General features: G+C 42.3%; 3 protein-coding genes across 7 annotated transcripts in view; 2 read left to right on the top strand and 1 right to left on the bottom strand.

The window, feature by feature from the left end:
- SPDYA (speedy/RINGO cell cycle regulator family member A) overlaps window positions 1-1136 on the top strand; it is a 39151-nt gene extending 38015 nt beyond the window's left edge. For 3 of the 4 annotated variants that reach the window (XM_050754020.1, XM_050754019.1, XM_050754021.1), the window contains one exon: window positions 393-1136. In XM_050754020.1, the coding sequence (XP_050609977.1) occupies window positions 393-484 (92 nt within the window). In that variant the 3' untranslated portion in view covers window positions 485-1136. The remainder of the gene's footprint in view (window positions 1-392) is intronic. The other variant, XM_050754022.1, reaches the window with a different exon arrangement.
- Window positions 1-23345, top strand: part of WDR43 (WD repeat domain 43) — a 254939-nt gene that overhangs the window by 156156 nt on the left and 75438 nt on the right. The gene's annotated exons all lie outside the window — the stretch shown is intronic.
- TRMT61B (tRNA methyltransferase 61B) lies at window positions 365-21621 on the bottom strand. Of its 2 annotated transcripts, XM_050753998.1 has the most exons (7): window positions 20879-21621; window positions 16273-16375; window positions 12230-12420; window positions 3244-3335; window positions 1616-1842; window positions 866-943; window positions 365-780 (listed from the first exon to the last, which is right to left on the bottom strand). In XM_050753998.1, the coding sequence occupies exons 1-7, from the start codon at window positions 21575-21577 to the stop codon at window positions 719-721; spliced, it is 1452 nt and encodes a 483-aa protein (XP_050609955.1). In that variant the 5' UTR covers window positions 21578-21621; the 3' UTR covers window positions 365-718. The 2 variants fall into 2 exon arrangements, with proteins under 2 accessions (XP_050609955.1, XP_050609956.1); XM_050753999.1 differs by lacking the exon at window positions 16273-16375 and having other exon boundaries at window positions 20962-21621.

Here is a 23345-nt window from a genome sequence, read left to right as displayed (position 1 = left end):
TTTTGTATTTTTAGTATTTTAGTAGAGACAGGGTTTCGCCATGTTGGCCAGGCTAGTCTCGAACTCCTGACCTCAGGTGATCTGCCTGCCTTGGCCTCCCAAAGGTGTGAGCCACTGTGCCCGGCCCCTAAACATTTAATTTACATAGTAACACTGAACAATTCTGATGTTCTTTCAAGCTGGTTAAAAAGATTCTGAGGGGGATAAAAGAGATTCAAGAGCTGTTACATATTTTGTTATAATTTTTAAGGTGATTATATCATTCTTAAGTTTCCCCCCATTATTTACTGTAACCCAGACTATTATTTTTTAAGACATATACAACTCATGATAAGATGTATTTAAAATGGACAGATACATAAAGTTTATCTTAAAATGCAATTTTATTTCAGTAGTCAATGACCATCAATCAAATAAAGGAAAGAAAACTAATTTCTTGAAGAAAGACAAATCTATGGAGTGGTTCACAGGAAGCGAAGAATGAGATGGTCCAACTAAACCAATTTGGAATCATTAACTACAAAATGTCAAACTAACTGCAAGACAAGTGTCAAAATGGGACGTTTAAGCAGTTTTGCCATGTTATACATCTTTATTTTGTTATTTTCAAAATTATATGTAAAAGTTATATAAGTCACAGTAATAGCTAAAAATGCCAATCTATGAAAGTAGTGATTTTCAATATAAAGTTCTATTTTGATATTTTTCCATCTTCAAGTCAGTTGCTGTCATCTGGAGTACTCAGTTGTGGTTTGATCTTCCTCAACTTGACAAGAAAAGCTAATTTAAGAGAAGAAAAACATAAAGTCATTATATTAATTAGAAGAAAAAACACCATTTAATATGTTCTGAAAACATTACTCACCTGTATGACCATGTTGCCAGTGTACTGGTCTAGCAACGTAGGGAAATGATCCATATGGAAAATCAGAATGTGATTCTTCTGTTGTAAAAAATATATGTACTATAAGCTACATAAAATATTTTCTAATTTTTTCACAAAACTGTTAAAATATGAGTTACTCTAAGTTTTTTCTCTTTTTTTCCTTGTATTTGTTTTAGAGCTACTCTGCCAGTTATTATACAGAAATGATTTGTCAATGATTATATAATAAACATATGATTTTATAACCAAATGGATAAGCCCATATCATAAATCAATGGATACTTGAAAACTTGTTCATGGCCTAAATAATGTGCATATATGACAAAGATCTAAACTCAGTTCTTTCAAGAATTCCAGCAGCATCTTAGAAGTTGCTTTTTGGAATATTAGCTATTTGCCTATCAGGTTCCATTAAATTCATTCCGTTCAGTAATAATCAGTGATCTAAATATAAAACAACCGTAATATACTTAAATTATTTCACAAACCAAGCTCCTTGTGACAAGTAAAATATGAAGATTATAAAAAGCTCAATTCTTCAAAGATATCAGAGTTTTATGTAAAAGGCAGGAAAAGTAATTATTCTGTGCCTTATACATCTTAGCAAAATATCACACTTCAATTTCTATAGAAAATTGCTGAGGAATATTTTTATAATCTTTTGGTCAGTATACTCAGGAACTCATTCTCCATTTATTACTACATGCATAAAGTAAAACTGAAGCTCACCACGGTCATCCTCTTGAAACAGCTCATCTTCAACTCCAGTTTTCTTTTGAGAATCTAGTTGTACATCTATGTTGATTTTAGGTTCTACTTTTTGAGCTAAAATTCCAGTTTTCCGTTTTGCAAGGCAAACCAACCAATCTTTGACAGTGACCTCGCTTATCTTTTCACATGAAAGAGCAAGTTCACAGATGCGAATTCCATCTAAAAGTTCGATAACCTGTGTGATGCTTTCAGAAAAGTGAAAAATGTACATTTCTACTAAAATAATAACATTCTATTTATTTAAGTTCCCTATACCTCTTGCCCACATTTAAATACTATAGTTAAATTAAGGCAGGAGAGGGTTTAAATATTCAAGTTAGGAAGCATAAAAAGTACTTTCACAAAATTCTAAGTAAACAAACACAGAGACCATAATTTAACATTACTGTTCACATTATACTTTTAAAAAGTTTCTTCCAGATTGTCAGAAGAAAATGCGCATCTTATATTACTATTTATGTAAAAAATGATTTAAACAGTAATATAGGGCTGGGCGTGGGTCATGCCTGTAATCCCAGCACTTTGGGAGGCTGAAGCGGACGATCGCTTGAAGTCAAGCGTTCCAGACCAGCCTGGCCAACATGGTGAAACCCTGTCTCTACTAAAAACACAAAAATTAGCCGGGTGTGGTGGTGCACACCCATAATCCCAGCTACTTGGGAGGCTGAGGCAGGAGAATCACTTGAACCTGGGAGGTGGAGGTTGCAGCGAGCTGAGATCACAACACTGCACTCCAGCCTGGGTGACAAAGCGAGACTCTGTCTCAAAAAAACAAAACAAAACAAAAAAAGGTTAAAAAAAAAAACTGGCCAGGCGCGGTGGCTCACGCCTGTAATCCCAGCACTTTGGGAGGCCGAGGCAGGTGGATCACAAGGTCAAGAGATTGAGACCATCCTGGCTAACATGGTGAAACCCCATCTCTACTAAAAAAGAAAAAACTAGCTGGGCGTGGTGGTGGGCGCCTGTAGTCCCAGCTACTTGGGTGGCTGAGGCAGGAGAATAGAGTGAACCCGGGAGGCGGAGCTTGCAATAAGCCGAGATTGCACCACTGCACTCCAGCCTGGGCAACAGAGCAGACTCCGTCTCAAAAAATAATAAATAAATAAATAAATAAATACTAAATAAATATACAATATAAATGAACTTGGGACTTGTCATTTTAAAACAGTTGTATAAAATGTCATGTACACTTTATTCAGTTACAAAATGAATATTTTGGCTGTGCGTGGTGGCTCATGCCTGTAATCCCAGCACTTTGGAAGACCAGACGAGCACATCACCTGAGGTCAGGAGTTCAAGACCAGCCTGGCCAACATGGTGAAACCCCTTCTCTACTAAAAATAGAAAAAATTAGCTGGGCGTGGTGGTGGGTGCCTGTAATCCCAGCTACTTGGGAGGCTGAGGCAGGATAATTGCTTGAACCAGGGAGGTGGAGGTTGCAGTGAGCCAAGATCATACCACTGCACTCCAGCCTGGGTGACAGAATGAGACTCTGTGTCAAAAAAAAAAATTTTTTTTTTGTTTGGAACTTAAGCAAAAGTGCACTTAAAAGTCACATTACAAAGAAAAACAGTTCTATTACTCACTTTGCTAGATATACAGCACATACACCACCATGCTTAAGACGTGGGTAAAAAACAGGCAAAGTAATATGAGGGTTTAACATATCCAAAGCTACCTGTGTAGGGGGAAAAGAGAACTGCATCAGTCTGATTCCGTTTAAATAAAGCATAAGTTTTCTTATTGTGGTGAAATGATACAGCAATCACTCAAGGTATTTCATTTTTTAGAAGGTAGTATTATTAACTATCATTTTACTTCTCCCAAAAGGGTATGTTAATTATTATACAGTTGGGCAAGGTGGCTCCTGCCTGTAATCCCAACACTTTGGGAAGCTGAGTCAAGAGGATCCATTTGAGGCCAAGTTTGAGACCAGCCCAGACAACACAGCGAGACTCTGACTCTATTGAGAAAAAAAAAAAGAGTGGCTGGATGCAGAGGCCCAAGCCCGTAGTCCCAGCTACTCAGGAAGCTGAGATGGGAGGGTCACTGGAGCTTAGGAGTTCGAGGCTGTAGTGACCTATGACTTTGCCATCATACTCCACCCTGGGCAAGAGTGAGATCCTGTCTCAGGGAAGAAAAAATAATTTGTCATAGTACTTGATGATACTGAAAAATCATAATGATATGTCTTGTACTTGGCACATTAATATGGAAATACTGATTTGGCTATGTATGTATATATGAATATAACCAAAGATTCCTGTATGCCTGTATTATCAATATTGCCAAGTGTAAAACACGCCATTACAACATAAAACATTTAAACATTTGAGACAATGTGAATTTCTTTTTTTTTTTTTTTGAGACAGGGTCTCGCTCTGTTGACCAGGCTGGAGTACAGTGGCACGATGTCACCTCACTGCAACTTCCACCTCCTGAGCTCAAGCAACCCTCCCACCTCAGCCTCCCAAGTGGCTGAGATGACAGGCAGGCACCACCATTCTCAGTTAATTTTTTGTATCTTATGTAGATACAGGGTTTTGCCATGTTGCCCAGGCTGGTTTTGAACTCCTGGATTCAAGCGATCTGCCCGCCTCGGCCTTCCAAAATGCTGGGATTATAGATGTGAACCACTGCACCTGGCTGACATTGTAAATTTCTATTGCCAAAACTTATAAATCTAAATGCTTTATTTCAGCTTTGGCAACAGAAATTCACACTGTTGACCAGAGGCAGTGGCTCACGCCTATAATCCCAGCACTTTTGGGAGACTGAGGTGGGTGGATCACCTGAGGTCAGGAATTTGAGACCAGCCTGGCTAACGTGGCGAAACCCTGTCTCTACTAAAAATACAAAAATTAGCCAGGTATGGTGGTGCACACCTATAGTCCCAGCTACTGGGAAAGCTGAGGCAGGAGAACTGCTTGAATCTGGGAGGTGGAGGTTGCAGTGAGCCAAGATTAAACCACTGCACTCTAGCCTGGGTGACAGAGTGAGATTGTCTCAAAAAAAAAAAAAAAAAAAAAGAATCATATCCCTTATTTCCTCTTTACTCTTCTTTCAATTTCAATTGCAGTGTACACGGCTGTAGTCACAGAAGATGCCAATAAGTACAAAAGATAAGTGAAAATTTTTCAAATAAAAAATTAATTAAAAACAAAAAAAAAATCTGGTCAAAATAGAAAATAAAGTAACATTTACTGTCGTATGAACTCCAGAAAGCTTGGAGTTATGCTGGCATATCTATTTACTAAATGAGAAAATATTAGTTTATGTGTTTATTAAAAACAGTACTAATTGGTCAAGGGACATCTTATTAATTCACCAAATATTTATTAAGCACTCTCTACATGACAAACATTTTTCTCTAAGTGGTAAGGATATAGTTGGAACTTATAGTCTGTTTCATGGGATCTAATGAAGGGGTAGACATTAAACAAAAATTAAAAAAATATAAATAAATAGGACAGAGGGTGGTGAGTGACATGAAGAAAAACAGTTATAAAGCAGAATAGGCATGGTAACTCACGCCTGTAATCCCAGCACTTTGGGAAGCCAAGGCAGGAGGACTGCTTGAGCCCAGGAGTTCCAGACCAGCGTGGGCAATACAGTGAGACCCCACATTTATAAAAATAAAAAAATTGGCTGGGTGCGGTGGCTCACGCCTGGAATTCCAGCACTTTGGGAGGCCGAGGCGGGTGGATCACCTGAGGTCAGGAGTTCAAGACCAGCCAGGCCAACATGGTGAAACCCCATCTCTACTAAAAATACAAAAATCAGCCGGGTGCAGTGGCGCACACCTGTAATCCCAGCTACTTAGGAGGCTGAGGCAGGAGAATAGCTTGAACCCGGGAGGTTCAAGTGAGCAGAGATCACGCCACTGCACTCCAGCCTGGGCGACAGAGTGAGACTCATCTCAAGAAAAAAAACTGCCAGGCGTGGTGGCGTGCACCTGTGGTTCCAGCTACTTGGGAGGCTGAGGAGGGAGGATCACTTGGGCTTGAGAAATCAAGGCTGCAGTGAGCTGTGATTGTGTCACTGCACTCCAGCCTGGGTGACAGGGTGAGACCCTATCTCAAAACAAACAAAACAAGCAGAGTAAGAGGGAAAGAAAGTGACAGGTTAGGGAAAGGAGGTGTCATTTTATACACAAGCTGGTCAGTGAAGAGATCTGAAGAAAATAAAATTAAGTTTAACCCATGGAAATGTAGGGAAGAAGTGAGCTCCTGGTGGAGGGAACAGCAAATATTTAATACAAACACTCTGAGGTAGTAGGCTACTTGGAAAGTCTGTTGAGGCTACTGTCACTGCAGTGGAGATAAAAGGGGGGAAGTGTAAGAGATGACATCGAAGGTGGTGGACACAGATTACATAGAATCACGCAGTCTTTAGCTTTACTTCTCAATTGAGAAGCCACTGGAGAATTTTAAAGAATGACACGATCTGAACTTTTTAAAAAAACTTTTTGTGTGTGTAGTAAAATCAACATTGCCATTTTAAGTGTACAATTCACTGTCATTAAGTATACTCTGACTCACTTTAAAATCTACATGCAGAAAACACTGAGAATGCAAGGAAAGATGACGGTGGCTTGTAATAGCAAAGAGCAGTTGGTGTGGTAAGAAGTGGTATATATTTTGAAGACAGAGCCAATTGGAATTAGGATTAGGATTGGCAGTAGGATGTGAGAAAAAGAAGACTGAATTCAAAGTTTTCAGCCTAAGCCACTGAAAGAATGGAGATGTCATTTACTAATGAGGAAAATGATCAAGATTATGGGAGAGCAAGCTTGGGGGAAATAAGAATTCAGGTTTGGATATGTATTTAAGATGCCTATTAAATATCCAAGTCGAGGCCAGGCATGGTGGCTCATGCCTGCAATCCAAGCAGTTTGGGAGACCGAGGCGGTTGGATCACCCGAGGTCAGGAATTCGAGACCAACCTGGCCGACATGACAAAACCCTGTCTCTACTGAAAATACAAAAAAAATAGCTGGGCATGGTGGTGGGTGCCTGTAGTCCCAGCTACACAGAGGGCTGAGACAGCAGAAATGCTTGAACCCAGGAGGCAGAGACTGCAGTGAGCCGAGATCATGCCATTGCACTCCAGCCTGGGCAACAGAGTGAGACTCCATCTCAAATAAATAAATAAATATCCAAGTGAAGATTTCAATGACAATCAAGGGTCAACATGATGACATACATGGGCTCTTAGACTGTAGTTTTACTATGTTATTGACAAGGACCAAAGTCAGATAACCAAAAAAACTGCAAATCCTCTTGAATGCTCAATTCTCAGTTAACAGCATTTATCCAGTTACTCAAACCAGAAACTTAGAGTCATCATTGTCTTTTTTCAAAGCCTAATCAAGAAGCCATCATTTTCTTCACCTGGAATTCTCTTTTGAGACTCTGGGGTTTTGGTGCTTCTGTTTGAATTAAAGTCTCACAAATCTACCTCCAGTGTTTCTCAAATTAATCCCACCGACATTGACTTAGGTCAAGACCTCATCATATCTTGTTGAAATATTATAATACCTTTCTGCATAGACTCCCAACCTCCATTCTTTCTCCAGAATTATTCTAAAACAGAAATCTAGACAGTCTGCTCTCCTACTTACAAGATAATGTCCATACTATCCAGCTTGATAAATATACAACTTTCTTTATTATCTAGCCCCTCATGACTGCATTTACAGCCTCATCTCCTCCTACCAAGTTCTACAGCCATGGTGTTTTATACTTCTGAGTCTTTTTAGTAACTGTTTATGTGTCCATTTCATTTCATCTTATTTAATTAATTAATTTTTTTTTTTGAGATGGAGTCTTGCCCTGTTGCCCAGGTTGGGGTGCAATGGTGCGATCTTTGCTCACTGCAACCTCCGCCTCCCAGGTTCCAGAGATTCTCCTGCCTCAGCCTCCCGAGTAGCTGGGATTACAGGTGTGTACCACCACGCAAAACTAATTTTTTTTTTTTATCTTTAGTAGAGACAGGGTTTCACCATGTTGGCCAGGCTGGTCTCAAACTCCTGACCTCATGATCCACTCGCCTCAGCCTTCCAAAGTGCTGGGATTACAGGCGTAAGTCACTGCACCCGGCCAGTTTAATTTAATTTTTGAGACAGAGTCTTGCTCTGTCACCTAGGCTAGAGTGCAGTGGTGCAATCTCAGCTCACTGCAGCCTCTGCCTCCTGGGTTCCAGCGATCCTCCTATCTCAGCCTCCCAAGCAGCTGGGATTACTGGCATGCACCACCACCACACCCAGCTAATTTTCATACTTTTAGTAGAGATGGGGTTTCACTATATTGGTCAGGCTGGTCTCAAATGCCTGACCTCAAGTGATCCACCCGTCTCAGCCTCCCAAAGTGCTGGGATTACCGCCATGAGCCATCACGCCTGGCCGACAGCTATTATTTTTTAATTTTTAAATATTTCTTATTCATTTTTTGTTTTTGAAAGCTCTTTTGAATGCATAATTTTTGTCTTAGCACAGCACATGGTACATGGCAGGTTCTTAATAAATGCTTATTGACTCCAGAAACAAAGTGGTTCAGAAATTCAGAGGCAGGTAATAATCCTCTGGCTAGATGAGGCAGGATATTTCACGCAAGAGATGACCTTTAAGCTTTGAAGGGAGAACAGAGTTTAAACAGGCAGAGAAAAGGGGAAAGGAAGAAAATCAAAATGATGAAAATCATAATTAACATTTATTCATTGCTTACTATGTACCAGGTACTTCACATGAATTTTCTTATTTAATCCTCAACAACTCTATGAAATAGGTACTATTATCATTACTGTTTAATACACGAGGTGACTGAGGCATGGAAAGCTTCAGTGACTTACCCAAGGTTATGCTGGCGATTATGGAGCCTGGCGGTGGACCAACCTGAATGGACCCCAAACTTATCTCCCTCTATTCCTTTCCCTTCCTTTTCTCTCCTCAGAAACAGTCAGTGTCCAGAAGTTGGTGACATTCCCAAATTTTATACTTCTACAACATATGTAAATAGCTACAAACAATACATGTTGTGTAGTTTTAAATTTTCCATGTAGGTAGTCATTTCACATACTCTCTTATAATGCTTTTTCTACCAAACACCAAGTCTTTCAGATTTATTGATGTAGCTAGAGTACATTTATTGTTAGTGTTCCATTGTGTCCACTCCCTTTTGATGGTTAAGCTGTTCCCAAAATGTGTTAAATTCTTTTATTAGTCATGCTCTTTTTTCTGTTTTTCTTTATGGTTTAACACCTTTTTTATTCATTTAGCATCATTTTGGTTGGCATATATGGAGTCAGGTTACATAAAGGACTAGAGAAAGGAAGGTTCAGATCAGAGTCTGGACACCAGAAATCTTTGACTGAAAAGCTCTGGATTGTTTTTTCAGCAGGAGAATGACAGTATCAGAAATACATATATATACACATATACATATATTTTTTTCTTTTTTGCTTTTTTGAGATAGAGTCTTGCTCTGTTGCCCAGGCTGGAGTGCAGTGGCGCAATCTTGGCTCACTGGAACCTCCACCTCCCAGGTTCAAGCGATTCTGCTGACTCAGCCTCCCAAGTAGCTGGGATTGTAGGCACCCACCACCATGCCTGGCGAATTTTTGTATTTTTCTTTCTTTGTTTTGTTTTGTTTGTTTGTTTGTTTGTTTTAGAATGGAGTTTCACTCTTGTTGCCCAGGCTGGAGTGCAATGACACAATCTCAGCTCACCGCAACCTCCAACTCCCGAGTTCAAGCGCTTCTCCTGCCTAAGCCTTCCGAGTAGCTGGGATTACAGGCACAAGTCACCACGCCCAGCTCATTTTATTTGTATTTTTAGTAGAGATGGGGTTTCACCATATTGGCCAGGCTGGTCTCGAATTCCTGACCTCCCACATTGATCGGGCTGGTCTCAAACTTCCGACCTCAGGTGATCTGCCCGCCTCGGCCTTCCAAAGTGCTGGGATTACAGGCGTGAGCCACTGCTCCCGGCCTACATTTTGTATTTTTAGTTGAGAAGGGGTTTTGCCATGTTGGCCAGGCTGGTCTCGAACTCCTGACCTCAGGTCTCCCAGAGTGCTGGAATTATAGGCGTGAGCCACTGCACCCAGCCCAGAAGTATATTTTAGGAAAATTATTCTAGAGATGAGGGGAATGGATTAGAAGAGGGAAGGCCCAGAAGGTGAGATGGCAGCTAGGAGAAGAATTAAGTAGACAAAGGGAGCAACAATTAAAAAAAAAAAAAAAATAGTGGGAATGTGAAAACAAATTTGTTTGTTTGTTTGCTTATTTTGAGACAGACTCTTGCTCTGTTGCCCAGGCTTGAGTGCAGTGGTGCAACCTCAGCTCACTGCAACCTCCGCCTCCCGGGTTCAACCAATTCTCTTGTCTCAGCCTCCTGAGTAGCTGGGATTACAGGCAACCGCCATCACGCCTGGCTAATTTTTGTATTTTTAGTAGAGATGGGGTTTCACCATGTTGGCCAGGCTGGTCTCGAATTCCTGACCTCAGGAGATCCGCCTGCCTCGGCCTCCCAAAGTGCTGGGATTACAGGCGTGAGCCACCGCACCCAGCCAGAAATTTACGTTTAACATACGCCTTTTGATCTTTGATCAAACATCAACCCTCAAGCAGTACTCTTACCAATGTACAATTTTTAGAAACATTCTTAAGAAAAGGAAATTATTCATGATCTAGCTTCTATTTAATAGTTCTGTACTTTGGGAGGCCAAGACGGGTGGATCACGAGGTCAGGAGATTGAAACCATCCTGGCTAACACGGTGAAACTCCGTCTCTTCTAAAAAATATAAAAAACTAGCTGGGCGAGGTGGCGGGCGCCTGTAGTCCCAGCTACTCGGGAGGCTGAGGCAGGAGAATGGCATAAACCTGGGAGGCGGAGCTTGCAGTGAGCTGAGATCCGGCCACTGCACTCCAGCCTGGGCGACCAAAAAAAAAAAAAAAAAGTTCTGTATTACAATTATTCATGAACACCAACTATAATTCTTTGGTCCTAACGGTATATAACTCTTCCCCAGCAGCTGACACCCTCCCACCGTCCTTCTCTATTCCCTCATATTGAGTAATCATCTGGCACTATTATTCAAGAGAGAGTCAGCTGAATAAATCTAAAAAGGAGTATTATTTTTAGATCAGGAATGGTTCAGCAGGTTTCTACAAAGCTTCAATGATATCGTTAAAATCCTTTGTTGTGTTTCATGCTCATCAAATGAAATTCTGATGACCTATTTAATCTCCCAGGTATTTTTGACATTCCTATGGATGACCTAAACACAGCCCTTTCCCCCTTATTGAGCTGTAACAAGCAAGTCATAGATGAGAAAAATGAACTGAAATCTTTCTGTACAGGAAGCTGTGCCACTAAAACTATAGGCTTTAGTTATATCAGAGCTAGAAGCCAGTGCTGATAAAAATCATTTTCACAGCCAGGCACAGTGGCTCATGCCTGTAATCCCAGCACTTTGGGAGACTGAGGCAGGCAGATCATCTAAGGTTAAGAGTTCGAGACCAGCCTGGCCAACATGGTGAAACCCCATCTCTACTAAAAATACAAAAATTAGCTGGGCATGGTGGCATGTGCCTGTAATCCCAGCTATTTGGGAGGCCGAGGCAGGAGAATTGCTTGAACCTGGGAGATGGAGGTTGCAGTGAGCTGAAACTGTACCACTGCACTCCACCCTGAGCAACAGAATGAGACTCTGTCTCCAAAAAAAAAAAAAAAAAAAAAAGATTTTCTCTCCTCTTTGAACTTTGCTTCATTTATCACCAAAATAGTCTATCCTTCCAGCAGCCAATTAAGGAAAGGAAGGAAGACTCCTAACCAGACCTCGGTTCATACTGTGAAGCTATGAACTGTGAAGTGGCATCACCAAGGATAGGGCAACTTACTCTGGAATTCTGAAACTCTTAAGCCAGCAAATACTTCCATGTCCCAGATCTCCACCATGTTTGATCACAGCTTAATGTATCCTCTCTTGTCATCTATCTTTTTACCTTCATCTTCTCTGCTTCTTTTCCCTAAGTCAACCTCCCAGTGTTTCTCTTCCTCACAATCTCTCTGCTCCACTTTCTGGAGCTTTGTTCATGATGAACACCTCCGTCCTCGACATCTCCAGTGAACACACTCCTCTTGATATCCTGACTTTAACTGTCTAGTTGAAGATGCCTTCTGTCTATTCCTTGTCAAATGGAAGCTACTTATTCCCCCAAATCTCAAAATTCAGGTTAGGTGCTGGGTTCAATATGCTTCCAATGCTGCTTCCAAAGTACGATTTATCCTGGAAATGCTGAGGTTCATGATGCTTGACTAGTCTTTGGTCCTAGTTTTCAGTCATCATTCCACATTCAATGACAACTTCAGCACCCAACTCGGTAACTCAGTATGTCTCTGCCCAAAATCCCACCATGAGATTAAAAGGCATGAAACAAAAATATTCTTTCCATCCCTAGAGATAGACATGAAGCAAATGAAGGAAGACCCTTGCCCATGCAAAAGAAGCCTGACGCCTATCTTCTCTGTAGTCAAAGGAGTAACACAGGACCCATGTTAGAAAACTTACTGCGTCAAATGTTAAAGCTTTTATGTCTTCGGTTGCTCCTGAAATATCCTTATGAATAAAATCCACATTGTCTGGCCACTCTTCTACATGACTTAATTTCCATGAATCACGCCAGTGTTTGTAATTCTTCTTAGCCAGATCATGGTGGTCTTTTCGTACCTCAAAACTTATGACTCGTCCTTGTGATCCAACTTAAGTAAAAAATAATTTGATATTTCACAATGTTAATCAGTTTATTAAAAAGTGTCAAAAACGTATTTGCAAAGGTACTACATGTATGTGAAAAAAAAAATTGAAATAGTTCAATGTTACAAGTCTTCCTCTTATCCCTGATCCCCAATTAATCTCCCTCCCTCTTCAGAGGCAACCACATCACCAGCTATTTACCTTTCCCGTGATAGTCACTGCCTATACAAGCATGCAAGTATCTATCTGTTTTTAACACACAATGTGGTGTATTACACACATTGTCCTGTACCTTCCTTCTTACTTACCGACAATGTCATTTCAGTGATTCTAGATGTACTGCATTCTTTTTTAAAAAATTGCATTCTTTTTAACAGCCATTATATTCCAGTGTATGGCTATGATGAACATTTAGCTTGTTTCTAGTCATATGCTAATACAAACAATATGGCAATGAAAATTCTTACACCTACGTCTTTGTATCAAGCCAGTATATCTCTATAGGATAAAGTCCTAAAAATGGAATTGCAGGCTCAAGGGTCATATGAATTTATTCACATAATATTACATTGTCCTTCACATAAGTGGTGTCAACTTATATGCCAACCAGCAATGTATTAGAATACCTATATCTCAGGCCGGGCACAGTGGCTCACGCCTGTAATCCCAGCACTTTGGGAGGCCAAGGCGGGTGGATCACGAGGTCAGGTGATCAAGACCATCCTGGCTAACACGGTGAAACCCCGTCTCTACTAAAAAATACAAAAAACTAGCCGGGCGAGGTGGCGGGCGCCTGTAGTCCCAGCTACACAGGAGGCTGAGGCAGGAGAATGGCGTAAACCCACGAGGCGGAGCTTGCAGTGAGCTGAGATCCGGCCACTGCACTCCAGCCCGGGCGACAGAGCGAGACTCCGTCTCAAAAAAAAAAAAAAAAAAAAAAAAAAAAATTAGCCTGCATGGTGGCACATGCCTGTAGTCCCAGCTACTCAGGAGGCAGAAGGACGGCATGAACCCGGGAGGCGGAGGTTGCAGTGAGCCCAGATGCGACACTGCACTCCAGCCTGGGCAACAGTGCATGACTGCATCTCAAAAAAAACAAACCTGTATCTCCATACTCTCCCTGAAAGTTTTTGAACTTTTTATCTGTGTCAATCTAAAAAATGAATAGAGTTTATCATTTTTAATGTAGATTTTTTAGTTTTTTTTTTTTTTTTTTTTTTTGAGACAGGGTCTCACTCTGTCACCTAGGTTGGAGTGCAGTGGTGCAATCATGGCTTACTGCACCCCCCACCTCCCAGGCCCAAGCAATCCTCCCACCTCAGCCTCCTGAACAGCTGGGATGACAGATGTGTGCCACCACACCCAGCTAATTTTTTGTATTTTTGGTAGAGACGAGGCTTTGCCATTTTGCCCGAGCTGGTCTCAAACTCATGAGCTCAAGCAATCTGCCTGCCTCGGCCTCCCAAAGTGCTGGGATTACAGATGTGAGCCATGACGCTCAGCCTTTTAATGTAGTTTTAACTTGCATTTCTTTTACTATGGATGAGGTTGAGTCTTTCACATATTTAAAAGGTATTTGTGGCCTGATACAGTGGCTCGCCAAGGTAATCCCAGCACTTTGGTAGGGCAAGGCAGGCAGATCACTTGAGGTCAGGAGTTTGAGACCAGCCTGGCCAACATGGTGAAACCCTGTCTCTACCAAAAAAACAAACAAACAAACAAAAGGTATATATATTTGTGTATGTGTGTGTATGTCTGTGTGTGAAGAACTTTTAAACTAATTAGCACGGTAATACTGCAATTCCAGACAGGAGTACTACATTTTAATTTAAGGCAATTAACTTTCCACCCACCTCTATCTGAAGCGATTTGATACCATTTGGAGATTATCCCAGATCAATCAGTTTACAGTTTACTAAAGAAGTTTAAATTCCAAGGTATCTTTTGAAATGTAACTCCAACTGCAAGTTATGAGGTTCTCAGGAGATAAAAATTAATGTTAATAGTAATATAAGCTGGGTGTGGTGCCCCATGCCTGTAATCCCAGCACTTTGGGAGGCTTAGGCAAGATTGCTTGAGGCCAGGAGTTTAAGACCAGCCTGGGCAACAGTGAGACCCAGTCTCTACAAAAAATTTAAAAAATTAGCCAGCTTTGGTGGTATGTGCCTATTGTCCCAGCTACTTGGGAGCCTGGGACAGGAAGATCACTTGAGCTCCGAGGGTCAATGCTGGAGTGAGCCACGATCATACCACTGCATTCCAGCCTGGGGAACAGCCTCAAAAAAAAAAAAAAAAAAGGTAATATAAACTAAACAACTGGAAAAGAAATTATGGAGAAAAATACCCATAACATAGGTAAATAGCAATAATTTCTTGCACATTTATAGTTTAGGATTATTCAAGCCATGACACTCCTCTGATACTATATATTTTAGAAATAAAGGCATTTATCCGTTCTCACCAGTTTTTATGAATCCACTTTGTCAAATGAAACCATGCAGTTAGGAATTTGTCATAGATTATGAGAAAATGACTGCCTTTAACTATGTACAGAAAAGTCAAACAAAAGATTGAGGAGCCCAGAATGAATTTACTGGGTTAATATAATCTAGATAATATTCATATGTGAAGACATTAGGTCAAAGAACAAAAGGTGTGAGTTTAATTTCAGCATATTTCTGTCTGTAATCTTTATAAAATCTACTCAAAGAAAGTACTGTGACTATTCAACAGTTTATCATTATGTAGGGGAGAGAACACTGTACAGTCAGACCACCCAAAACAACCCTGACACTCAGAGAAATTAGGTAGGCAAAGGGGTACTAATCAACTAGCATAAAAGTAACCAGAAATTAAGTGGTAGGAACATGAAAAAATATATGTTTAATATACACCTCTTGATTTTTGATCAGACACCCACCTTCAAGCAGTACTTTTATCAACTGACAATTTTTAGAGACTTTCTGGAAAAAAAAGAGATAATTCTTCATAATGTAGCTTTTTACTTAACAGCTCTGTACTATGATTAATTTCTTTATGAACACCTACTATAATTCTTTGGTCCTAACGATGTCTAACTCTCCCCCCAGCAGCTGACAACCTCCTTCCATATTCCCTCAGGCTAAGTATTCATCTGGCACTATTATTCAACAATAACATGACAAGTACACAAGGAGGTTCCGAGCAGCACTATTTATAATATCCAACTCAAATGTCTATCAACAGTAAATGGGTAAATTGTGAAGAGAGTACTATACAGCAACTAAAATGAAAGAACTACTGCTGTATGCAATGAGTGAATCTCACAAACATAATGATGAACAAGAGTAGCCAGATACAAAGGAGTACATACTGTATGATTCCATTTATATAAGTTCAAAGGAGGCAAAACTAATCAGTGGTGATAAAAGTCACAATAGTGGTTTCCTTTGGTGATGATAAGGACTGGGAGGGGACATGAGGAGGCATCTGTGGGGCAGAGACACTCCTTACCTTGATCTGGGTAATAAGTACGAGTGGTCACTATACAAAGATTCGCTGAGGTATACATTTGCGACCTGCACACTTGTCTGTAGCTATGTTATATTCCAATAAAACGTATACTTAAGAAAAAAGCAGCAGCATTAGAGAGCATGAAGGAAACAAGACAAAGCAAAGAAAATGGAGGGAGGATCAGAAAGAGACTGACTGGAATAAATGTACAAAATGGAAAGAAAAATAGGTGCTCACATTCAGATTCTAGGAGAATGCTACCTCAATGTTAGGTATTTTCCCAAATATCCTCATAACTTTCTGTTATTATGAACAAATTGAACGTTTTCTTTGTTACCGAGATCCAGCTCAATCCAATCTCTTACCTGCTTTGGATAAAAATAAGCTCATTCCACCAGAGCCTGAGCCAGCTTCCAAAACAGTATCACCTGGGCTGATATCCATCATCAAGAGAATCATACTAATATCCTATGATTGAAAACAGTATGGGTGACTCAGCGACCAATAAATATGTACTAAGCGCCTAGTCTTATCTTACACTGTCGAGTATGGAGAAGGGAGTGAAAAAACGAATCAGACTCTGGACCTGCCTACAGGCACTCTGCCTATAGAGTTTATATTTCACTTGATGAAATAAGAGAGATCCAAGAATCAGTTAACAAATAAGGCAACACTTCAGAATAATACCAAAATTACAGACAATATAAGTTCTTAGAACAGCAGGATGGCCTAGTTTAAAGACAAAGAGTAGACAATTTATGGGAACAATCACAAGGTAAAAACAGCTTTAAACAAAGCAGAGGTAGAATAAATACAGTTTGTTATCTCAGGAGAGATACGCAGAGAACTAAATGCCAGTATGAGGCATTAGAACTCGGCCTGATAAGCAACCAGGGTGTGTCACCGAGGTGATATAAATGGCATTTTATGAGGATTAATCTGGCAGAAGAATACAGGATCTACTGGAGAAAAATCAAGAGGCAGGAAGACCAGTTAGGAATTTACTATATAATCTCTGCATAAAATGATGAACTTCTTTTTTTTTTTGGAGACGAAGTCTCGCTCTTGTCCCCCAGGCTGGAGTACGATGGCGTGATCTTGGCTCACTGCAACCTCCCGGGTTCAAGCGATTCTCCTGCCTCAGCCTCCCGAACAGCTGGGATTACAGGTGCCTGCCACCATGCCCGGCTAATTTTTGTATTTTTAGTAGAGACGGGGTTTCCCCATGTTGGCCAGGCTGGTCTTGAACTCCTGACCTCGGGTGATCCGCTCGCCTTGGCCTCCCAAAGTGCTGGGATTACTGGCGTAAACCACCCTGCCCAGCCCAAAATGATGAACTTATTTATTTTTTGGGGGACAGAGTCTCGCTCTGTCACCCAGGCTGGAGTGCAGTGGTGCAATCTCGGCTCACAGTAACCTCCGCCTCCTGGGTTCAAGCGATTCTCCTGCCTCAGCCTTCCAAATAGCTAGGATTACAGGCACCTGCCACCACGCCCAGCTAATTTTTTGTATTTTTAGGAGAGATGGGGTTTCACCATGTTGGCCAGGCTGGTCTCAAACTCCTGATTTCAGGTGATCTGCCGGCCTCAGCCTCCCAAAGTGCTGGGATTACAGTCGTGAGCCAACGTGCCCGACCAAATGATGAGCTTCTAATTTAGAATTAAGATACTGTATAACAGTGGTCCCCAACCTTTTGGGCACCAGGGACCCATTTCGTGGAAGACAATTTTTCTACAGATTGGGGAGAGGGTGATGGTTTTGGGATGAAACTGTTCCACCTCAGATTATCAGGCATTAGTCAGTCTCTTATAAGGGGCATGCAACCTACATCTGGCGCATGCGCAGTTCACAGGAGTTTGCACTCCTATGAGAATCTAATGCCATGGCTGAGCTGACAAGAGATGGAGCTCAGGCAGTAATGCTCACTACCACCGCTAACCTGCTGTGTGGTCTGGTTCCCTGTTACAGGCCATGCACTGGTACCAGTCCTCAGCCTGGGGGTAGGGGAGCTCTGCTATATAAGGAAAAAAAGGGACTATGCTAGAAATCGATTGGAGGACCCATTTGCCAAACATATAATTGGAATTGTTTTTGTTAACACAACACGAATGTTATGGATGACATTAATAAAAACTGTTTTTTTTTTAAATTTATTAAACAAATTTTTTTGGTGAAAGGGTCTCACCCTGTCACTCAGACTGGAGTGTAGTAGTGCAACAGTAGCTCACTGCAGCCTCGAACTTCTGGGCTCAAGCCATCCTCCCACCTCAGCCTCCAAAGTAGCTGGGACCACAGGCATGTACCACCATGCCCAACTCATTTTTTTCTATTTTTTATAAAGATGGGGTCCTGCTAGGTTGGCCAGGTTAGCCTTGACCCTAGCCTCCAGGAGTCCTACTGCCTTGGCCTCACAAAGCACTGAGATTACAGGTGCGAGTGACTGCACCTGCCCCCTCACCTTTTTTTTGAGACAGGGTCTTACACTGTTCCCTAGGCTGGAGTGCAGTGGCAAGATCATGGCTCACTGCAGCCTCAAACTCCTGGGCTCAAGCCATCCTCCCATTTCAGCCTCCTGTGTAGCTGGGATCACAAGTGTGTGCCATCATACCTGGCTAATTTTTTATTTTTTGTAGAGACAAGGTTTCCCTGTGTTGCCCTAACTGGTCTCAAACTTCCGGGCTCAAATGATCCTCCTGCCTCAGCCTCCCAAAATACTGAGATTACAAGCGTGAGCCACCGCATTCGGCCTCCAGTCATACTTTTTAATACTAAGATGGAATTATGTAATTCTTACAGGGAGATCAGTTTTTAAACAACAGTGGAGGTATTCCCTCAAGCATTTCGAAGTTGTAAAAGTTGAAGTTAAACTATCTCCAGCTACTACTTGGAAGCTATAAAGAGAAGTCAACACCTAACAAATTTAGTACTTAAATTCCTCCTTAGAGTAGAACAATGTGACTTATATCTGTAACAAATGGAAAGGCAGAAAGTACACTAAGGATGCCTATTTATAACTTCATGAAATGTAACTAATCTTTCTTCATTTTGTCTAATGGGGAGAAAGGAGACATGGGGAAGCAAGATAAAATTACAAAAGTCTTTAGTTTTCTTCAAGAGCTTACGATACCATGGCCAGGAGCGGTCATTCTCACCTGTAATCCCGGCACCCTCAAGGGAGGATCCCTTGAGCCTAGAGAAGTTTGAGACCAGTCTGGGCAAGTTAGGGTGACCCCAACACTAAAAAAAAAATTTTTTTTTGATTAGCTATAGTGGCATACACCTGTGGTCCCAGCTACTCAGGAGGTTGAGGTGTGAGAATTGTTGGAGCCCGGGAGGTTGAGGCTACAGTAAGAGGTGATTGAGCCACTGCACTCTAGCCTGGGTGATATAGCAAGACCCTATCTTTAAAAAAAAAGCTTATTATACCTCAGTAGCCTAAGCTTCTGAGGAAAGTTTTCTTAGTCCCTGGGTAGACCGTTTAAAATACAGACTGGATTCCTACTCAGAAACTTCTAATGGTCCTTCACTACAAATGGAATAAAATACTCAAACCACACCTCATAGAGGGACCCTCATCTGACCCAGAGGCCACAACAGAAACTCTGCAGTATTCCTCCCTTTGCAAGAACAATTCTTATCCTAGATCTTTACAAGGCAAGCTCTTCCTTATTTAGGTTTCCTATCAAGTGTACCTTCTTGGAGACCATCTCTACTCACCTGACATAAAGTATGCTCGTACCCCAGGTCACCCCAATGTCATTGTTAATGTATTTGTCTTCATGACACTTAATACAACTGGAAATGACCTTATTCTTTCATTTACTTGTTTGTTCTTTGTCACCCCTTCTAGAATGTAAGGTCTATGTTGAGAGTGAGGACTGCAGTTCAACACTATACTTCCCTAAATAGTGCCTTGAGTATGTAAGGCAGTCAATCATTTGCTGAATAAATAATGAACGAATCCTGATCTGGAGAAAGGAGGAGTTGTGTTACACAGGAACATTCTACTCAAGGACTGTGACTGTGACTAAGGATTGAAATAATCTGCTAGCAATAGATGATTAGCATAAACTTCAAACTAGGGCTGGGCACGGTGGCTCCCGCCTGTAATCCCAGCACTGGGAGGCAGAGGTGGGCGGATCACTTGAGGCCAGGAGTTGAAGACCAGCCTGGGCAAAAAGGTGAAACCCCTGCCGCCCCCCGCCCCGCCCCCGTCTCTACAAAAATTAGCCCGGGGTGGTGGCGCATGCCTGTAGTCCCAGGTACTCAGGGGGCTGTGGTGGGAGAATCGGTTGAACCTGGGAGGCAGAGGTTGCAGTGAGCCAAGATCGCAACATTTCACTCCAGCCTGAATGACACGGTGAGAACCTGTCTCAAAAAAAAAAAAAAAAAAAAAAAAAACTGAAACTAGGCTTTAGGGAGTTAACTTTTTAATAAAGACGTCATTTTATGTTTGGTGTTGAATGTTAGCTATTTTAACATAAAACTCTATTTCTTCCCTAAAGGAAACAGCACCGTAATGTATCTACTGTTGATAAAATATACTCTTGTAACATGATTATTAAATATTATTAAAATATCATCATAGTAGTACTAAAAAATTGTTCCCTAAGAGTTCAACATTCTCTTGAGTCCTGAAGTTGTAAACTTAAGAGTAATGGGGAACAAAATTAGTACTTACTATGTACCTAATGAGTTCACATCACCCTAACAGAAAGTTGAAATATTATCCACATTTTACAAAAAAGGGAATCGAGACTCCCAAGTTAAAATTAAAATCTGGGCGTTTCCTAATGCTAATTTTCATCATGATATGTAAAAGTTATATCCATTGGTTTATCTTAAAAGCCTGAGTACAATAAAAAATCCAAACGTTCTGAGATATGCTTTGAGTACATTAATCAGGACTGAGTACTGCATCTGTCTTTGCTCCTCCTGGAAACAATACACACCTTATCTCCATCACATTACCTTTGGGACTGTTATGGCAGTCCCTCTTTTCATCAATAATACATAGTCTTCCAATGCTGGCCTCCTCAGCGTGAACTGCTTACCCAAGGAACTCCTCAGTATCTGGCCGGGAAACTTGCCCACGATCTTGCTGAACGGGACTGCCCCCCAGCTACTATTTAAGAGTCCAACTTTGTTCAATCTAAATAATTTCTTAAATTGTGTTTCTCTCTTCTCAGTCTCAGCTAAAATCAGTTCCCCAACCTGAAAGGGTCTCTGTCTGGAAGTTGAACAAGAAGGGGAGACGTGAGGCTCTTCGATCTCGGTAGCAGACTGGGCCTGCGAGAGCATCGAAGGATCCTCGGATATCTGGTGTGCCGGACCGCACCGGCCCTGGTCTCCACTCGAGTCCTCGCGCTCTCGAGGGGATGACTCTTCCCGCGGAGTAGGCAGTCTGAGGTTTTCCAGTGACGAAAGACATCCGGTCCCAATGTCCGAGATGCTCAGAGGGAGAGATGGGCAAGACTCTGCTCCTGGGGCTTTCCTTTGTGCCGCCTCGTGCTCTCTTTCTCCGTCTCGCAGGTCTCTAGGCGAGAACCTGCAACACAGTGACTGAGCTCCTTCGAAGGGCTCTTGCCCTAGGCCGCGCAAGAATGAATTGGTTCCGAGTCCCTGCCGCAGGCAGAGCAAGACAGGACCACTGCACCTTGCCATCAGCATGGTGTTTCGCGCAGGCGCCGTCGCAGACGAGTGACGCAACCTAGCGCGACCCCTCCTTTCCCTGTCGCGCGCATGGCGCAGCAGCCCGACGGCGCCCGCGTCGGGGAGGGGGCGGTGCGCTAGGTCAAGCAGTGGCGCCGGAGCAGCGGCGTTCTGGTTGAGTGACCATCAAGGAGTATGTCCTTGCGCGCGGGCGCCCGTTTTCCTTTTCGGAATGTGGGTAAATAATTTACCGCTGGCCGGGCGCGGTGGCTCAAGCCTGTAATCCCAGCACTTTGGGAGGCCAAGGCGGGCGGATCACCTGAGGTCGGAGTTCGAGACCAGTCTGACCAACTGGAGAAACCACGTCTCTACTAAAAATACAAAATTAGGCAGGCGTGGTGGCACATGCCTGTAATCCCAGCTACTAGAGAGGCCGAGGCAGGAGAATCGCGTGAACCTGGGAGGCAGAGGTTGCGGTGAGCCGAGATCGCGCAGTTGGACTCCAGCCCGGGCAACAAGGGGAAACTCCGTCTCAAAATAAATAAATAAATAAATAAATTTACCGCTAACAGACGTCCTCCAGGTTCGCTGGCGGTCAGGAAAATTGAGACAAAACTTACAGCGCTGTGCAAACTGAAATGCCAGGCTTAGCACGCTAGTGTCTTGAACACGGACATCACCTAGTCACCCCCAAGATATACGTATGAGTAGAGCTAATCCGGAGATGCATTTGACAAACGGCGTGGGACGCTCCAGTTGCTGATTGGCTCTCCTTTCCCAGTTGACTGCGACATCTCCCAGCCCCAAGTCCCTTTTGAAGGGGCTGTGACAGCCTGCCGGTCCCCTCACCCACCCCTCACGCCCGGAGAGTCCGAGAAGGTCGATTACTCACTAGGTGCTTATGTAACAGATGTTTTCATTATTAAAATATAACTAGTTTACCCTCCCAAAACTAAATAGAAGTGTCTTAAAATGGAAACAGGTATCTTTGGAGGCCAAAGTTATTTAACGTTAAATATCACTAGCCTCCCCGCATTTTGGGAAGCCGAGGCAAGCAGCTCATTTGAAGTCAGGAGTTCGGGACCAGCCTGGTCAACACGGTGAAACCCCGTCTCTACTAAAAATACAAAAATTAGCTGGGCGTGGTGGCACGCACCTGTAATCCCAGCTACTCGGGAGGCTGAGGCAGGAGAATCTCTTGAACTCGGGAGGCAGAGGTTGCGGTGAGCTTAGATCCTGCAATGCACTCCAGCCTGGGCGACAGAGCAAAACTCTTCTCGGGGAAAAAAAATTAGTCGGGCGCGATGGTGCACGCCTGTAATACCAGCACATTGGGAGGCTGAGGCGGGGGGATCACAAGGTCAGGAGTTCAAGACCAGCCTAGCAACATGGCGAAACCCCATCTCTACTAAAAACACAAAAATGAGGCCGACCTGGTGGCAGGTACCTGTAATCCCAGCTACTCAGGAGGCGGAGACACGAGAATAGCTTGAACCCGGGAGGTGGAGGTTATAGTGAGCCAAGATCGAACTACCACTGCATTGCAGCCCACACGACACAGCAAAACTCTGTCTCAAAAAAAAAAAAAAAAGGAAAAGAAAAAAAGGAAAAGTCACTAGCCTCGTTGCTGGACATTAGTTGACCGGGCAAAAGTTTACTGAGAGTCTGGCAATAGGAGGCACGTTAGACACTCATTTAAGTTTACAACAATTCTGTGTTAGAAACAAATCCATTTTATGAGTAAAAGAACTGGCCCAGGGAGATTAAGTAATTTAGGGAAACCAGG

This window comes from Macaca thibetana, chromosome 13, assembly GCF_024542745.1.
Source record: "Macaca thibetana thibetana isolate TM-01 chromosome 13, ASM2454274v1, whole genome shotgun sequence".
In the NCBI taxonomy this organism is placed as follows: Eukaryota; Metazoa; Chordata; class Mammalia; order Primates; family Cercopithecidae; genus Macaca; species Macaca thibetana.
Note: the sequence above shows the minus strand (reverse complement) of the source record. Positions and strands in the feature narration are given on the sequence as shown.

Excerpts from the sequence above, each read along its gene's own strand:
- TRMT61B (XM_050753998.1), bottom strand. The coding sequence starts at position 21,577 with ATGCTGATGGCAAGGTGCAGTGGTCCTGTCTTGCTCTGCCTGCGGCAG. Across the intron at positions 12,421-16,272 it reads CTTATTTTTATCCAAAGCAG|TTGGATCACAAGGACGAGTC; the intron begins GTAAGAGATTGG and ends TTTTTACTTAAG. Across the intron at positions 3,336-12,229 it reads AAGCTTTAACATTTGACGCA|GTAGCTTTGGATATGTTAAA; the intron begins GTAAGTTTTCTA and ends CCCCCTACACAG.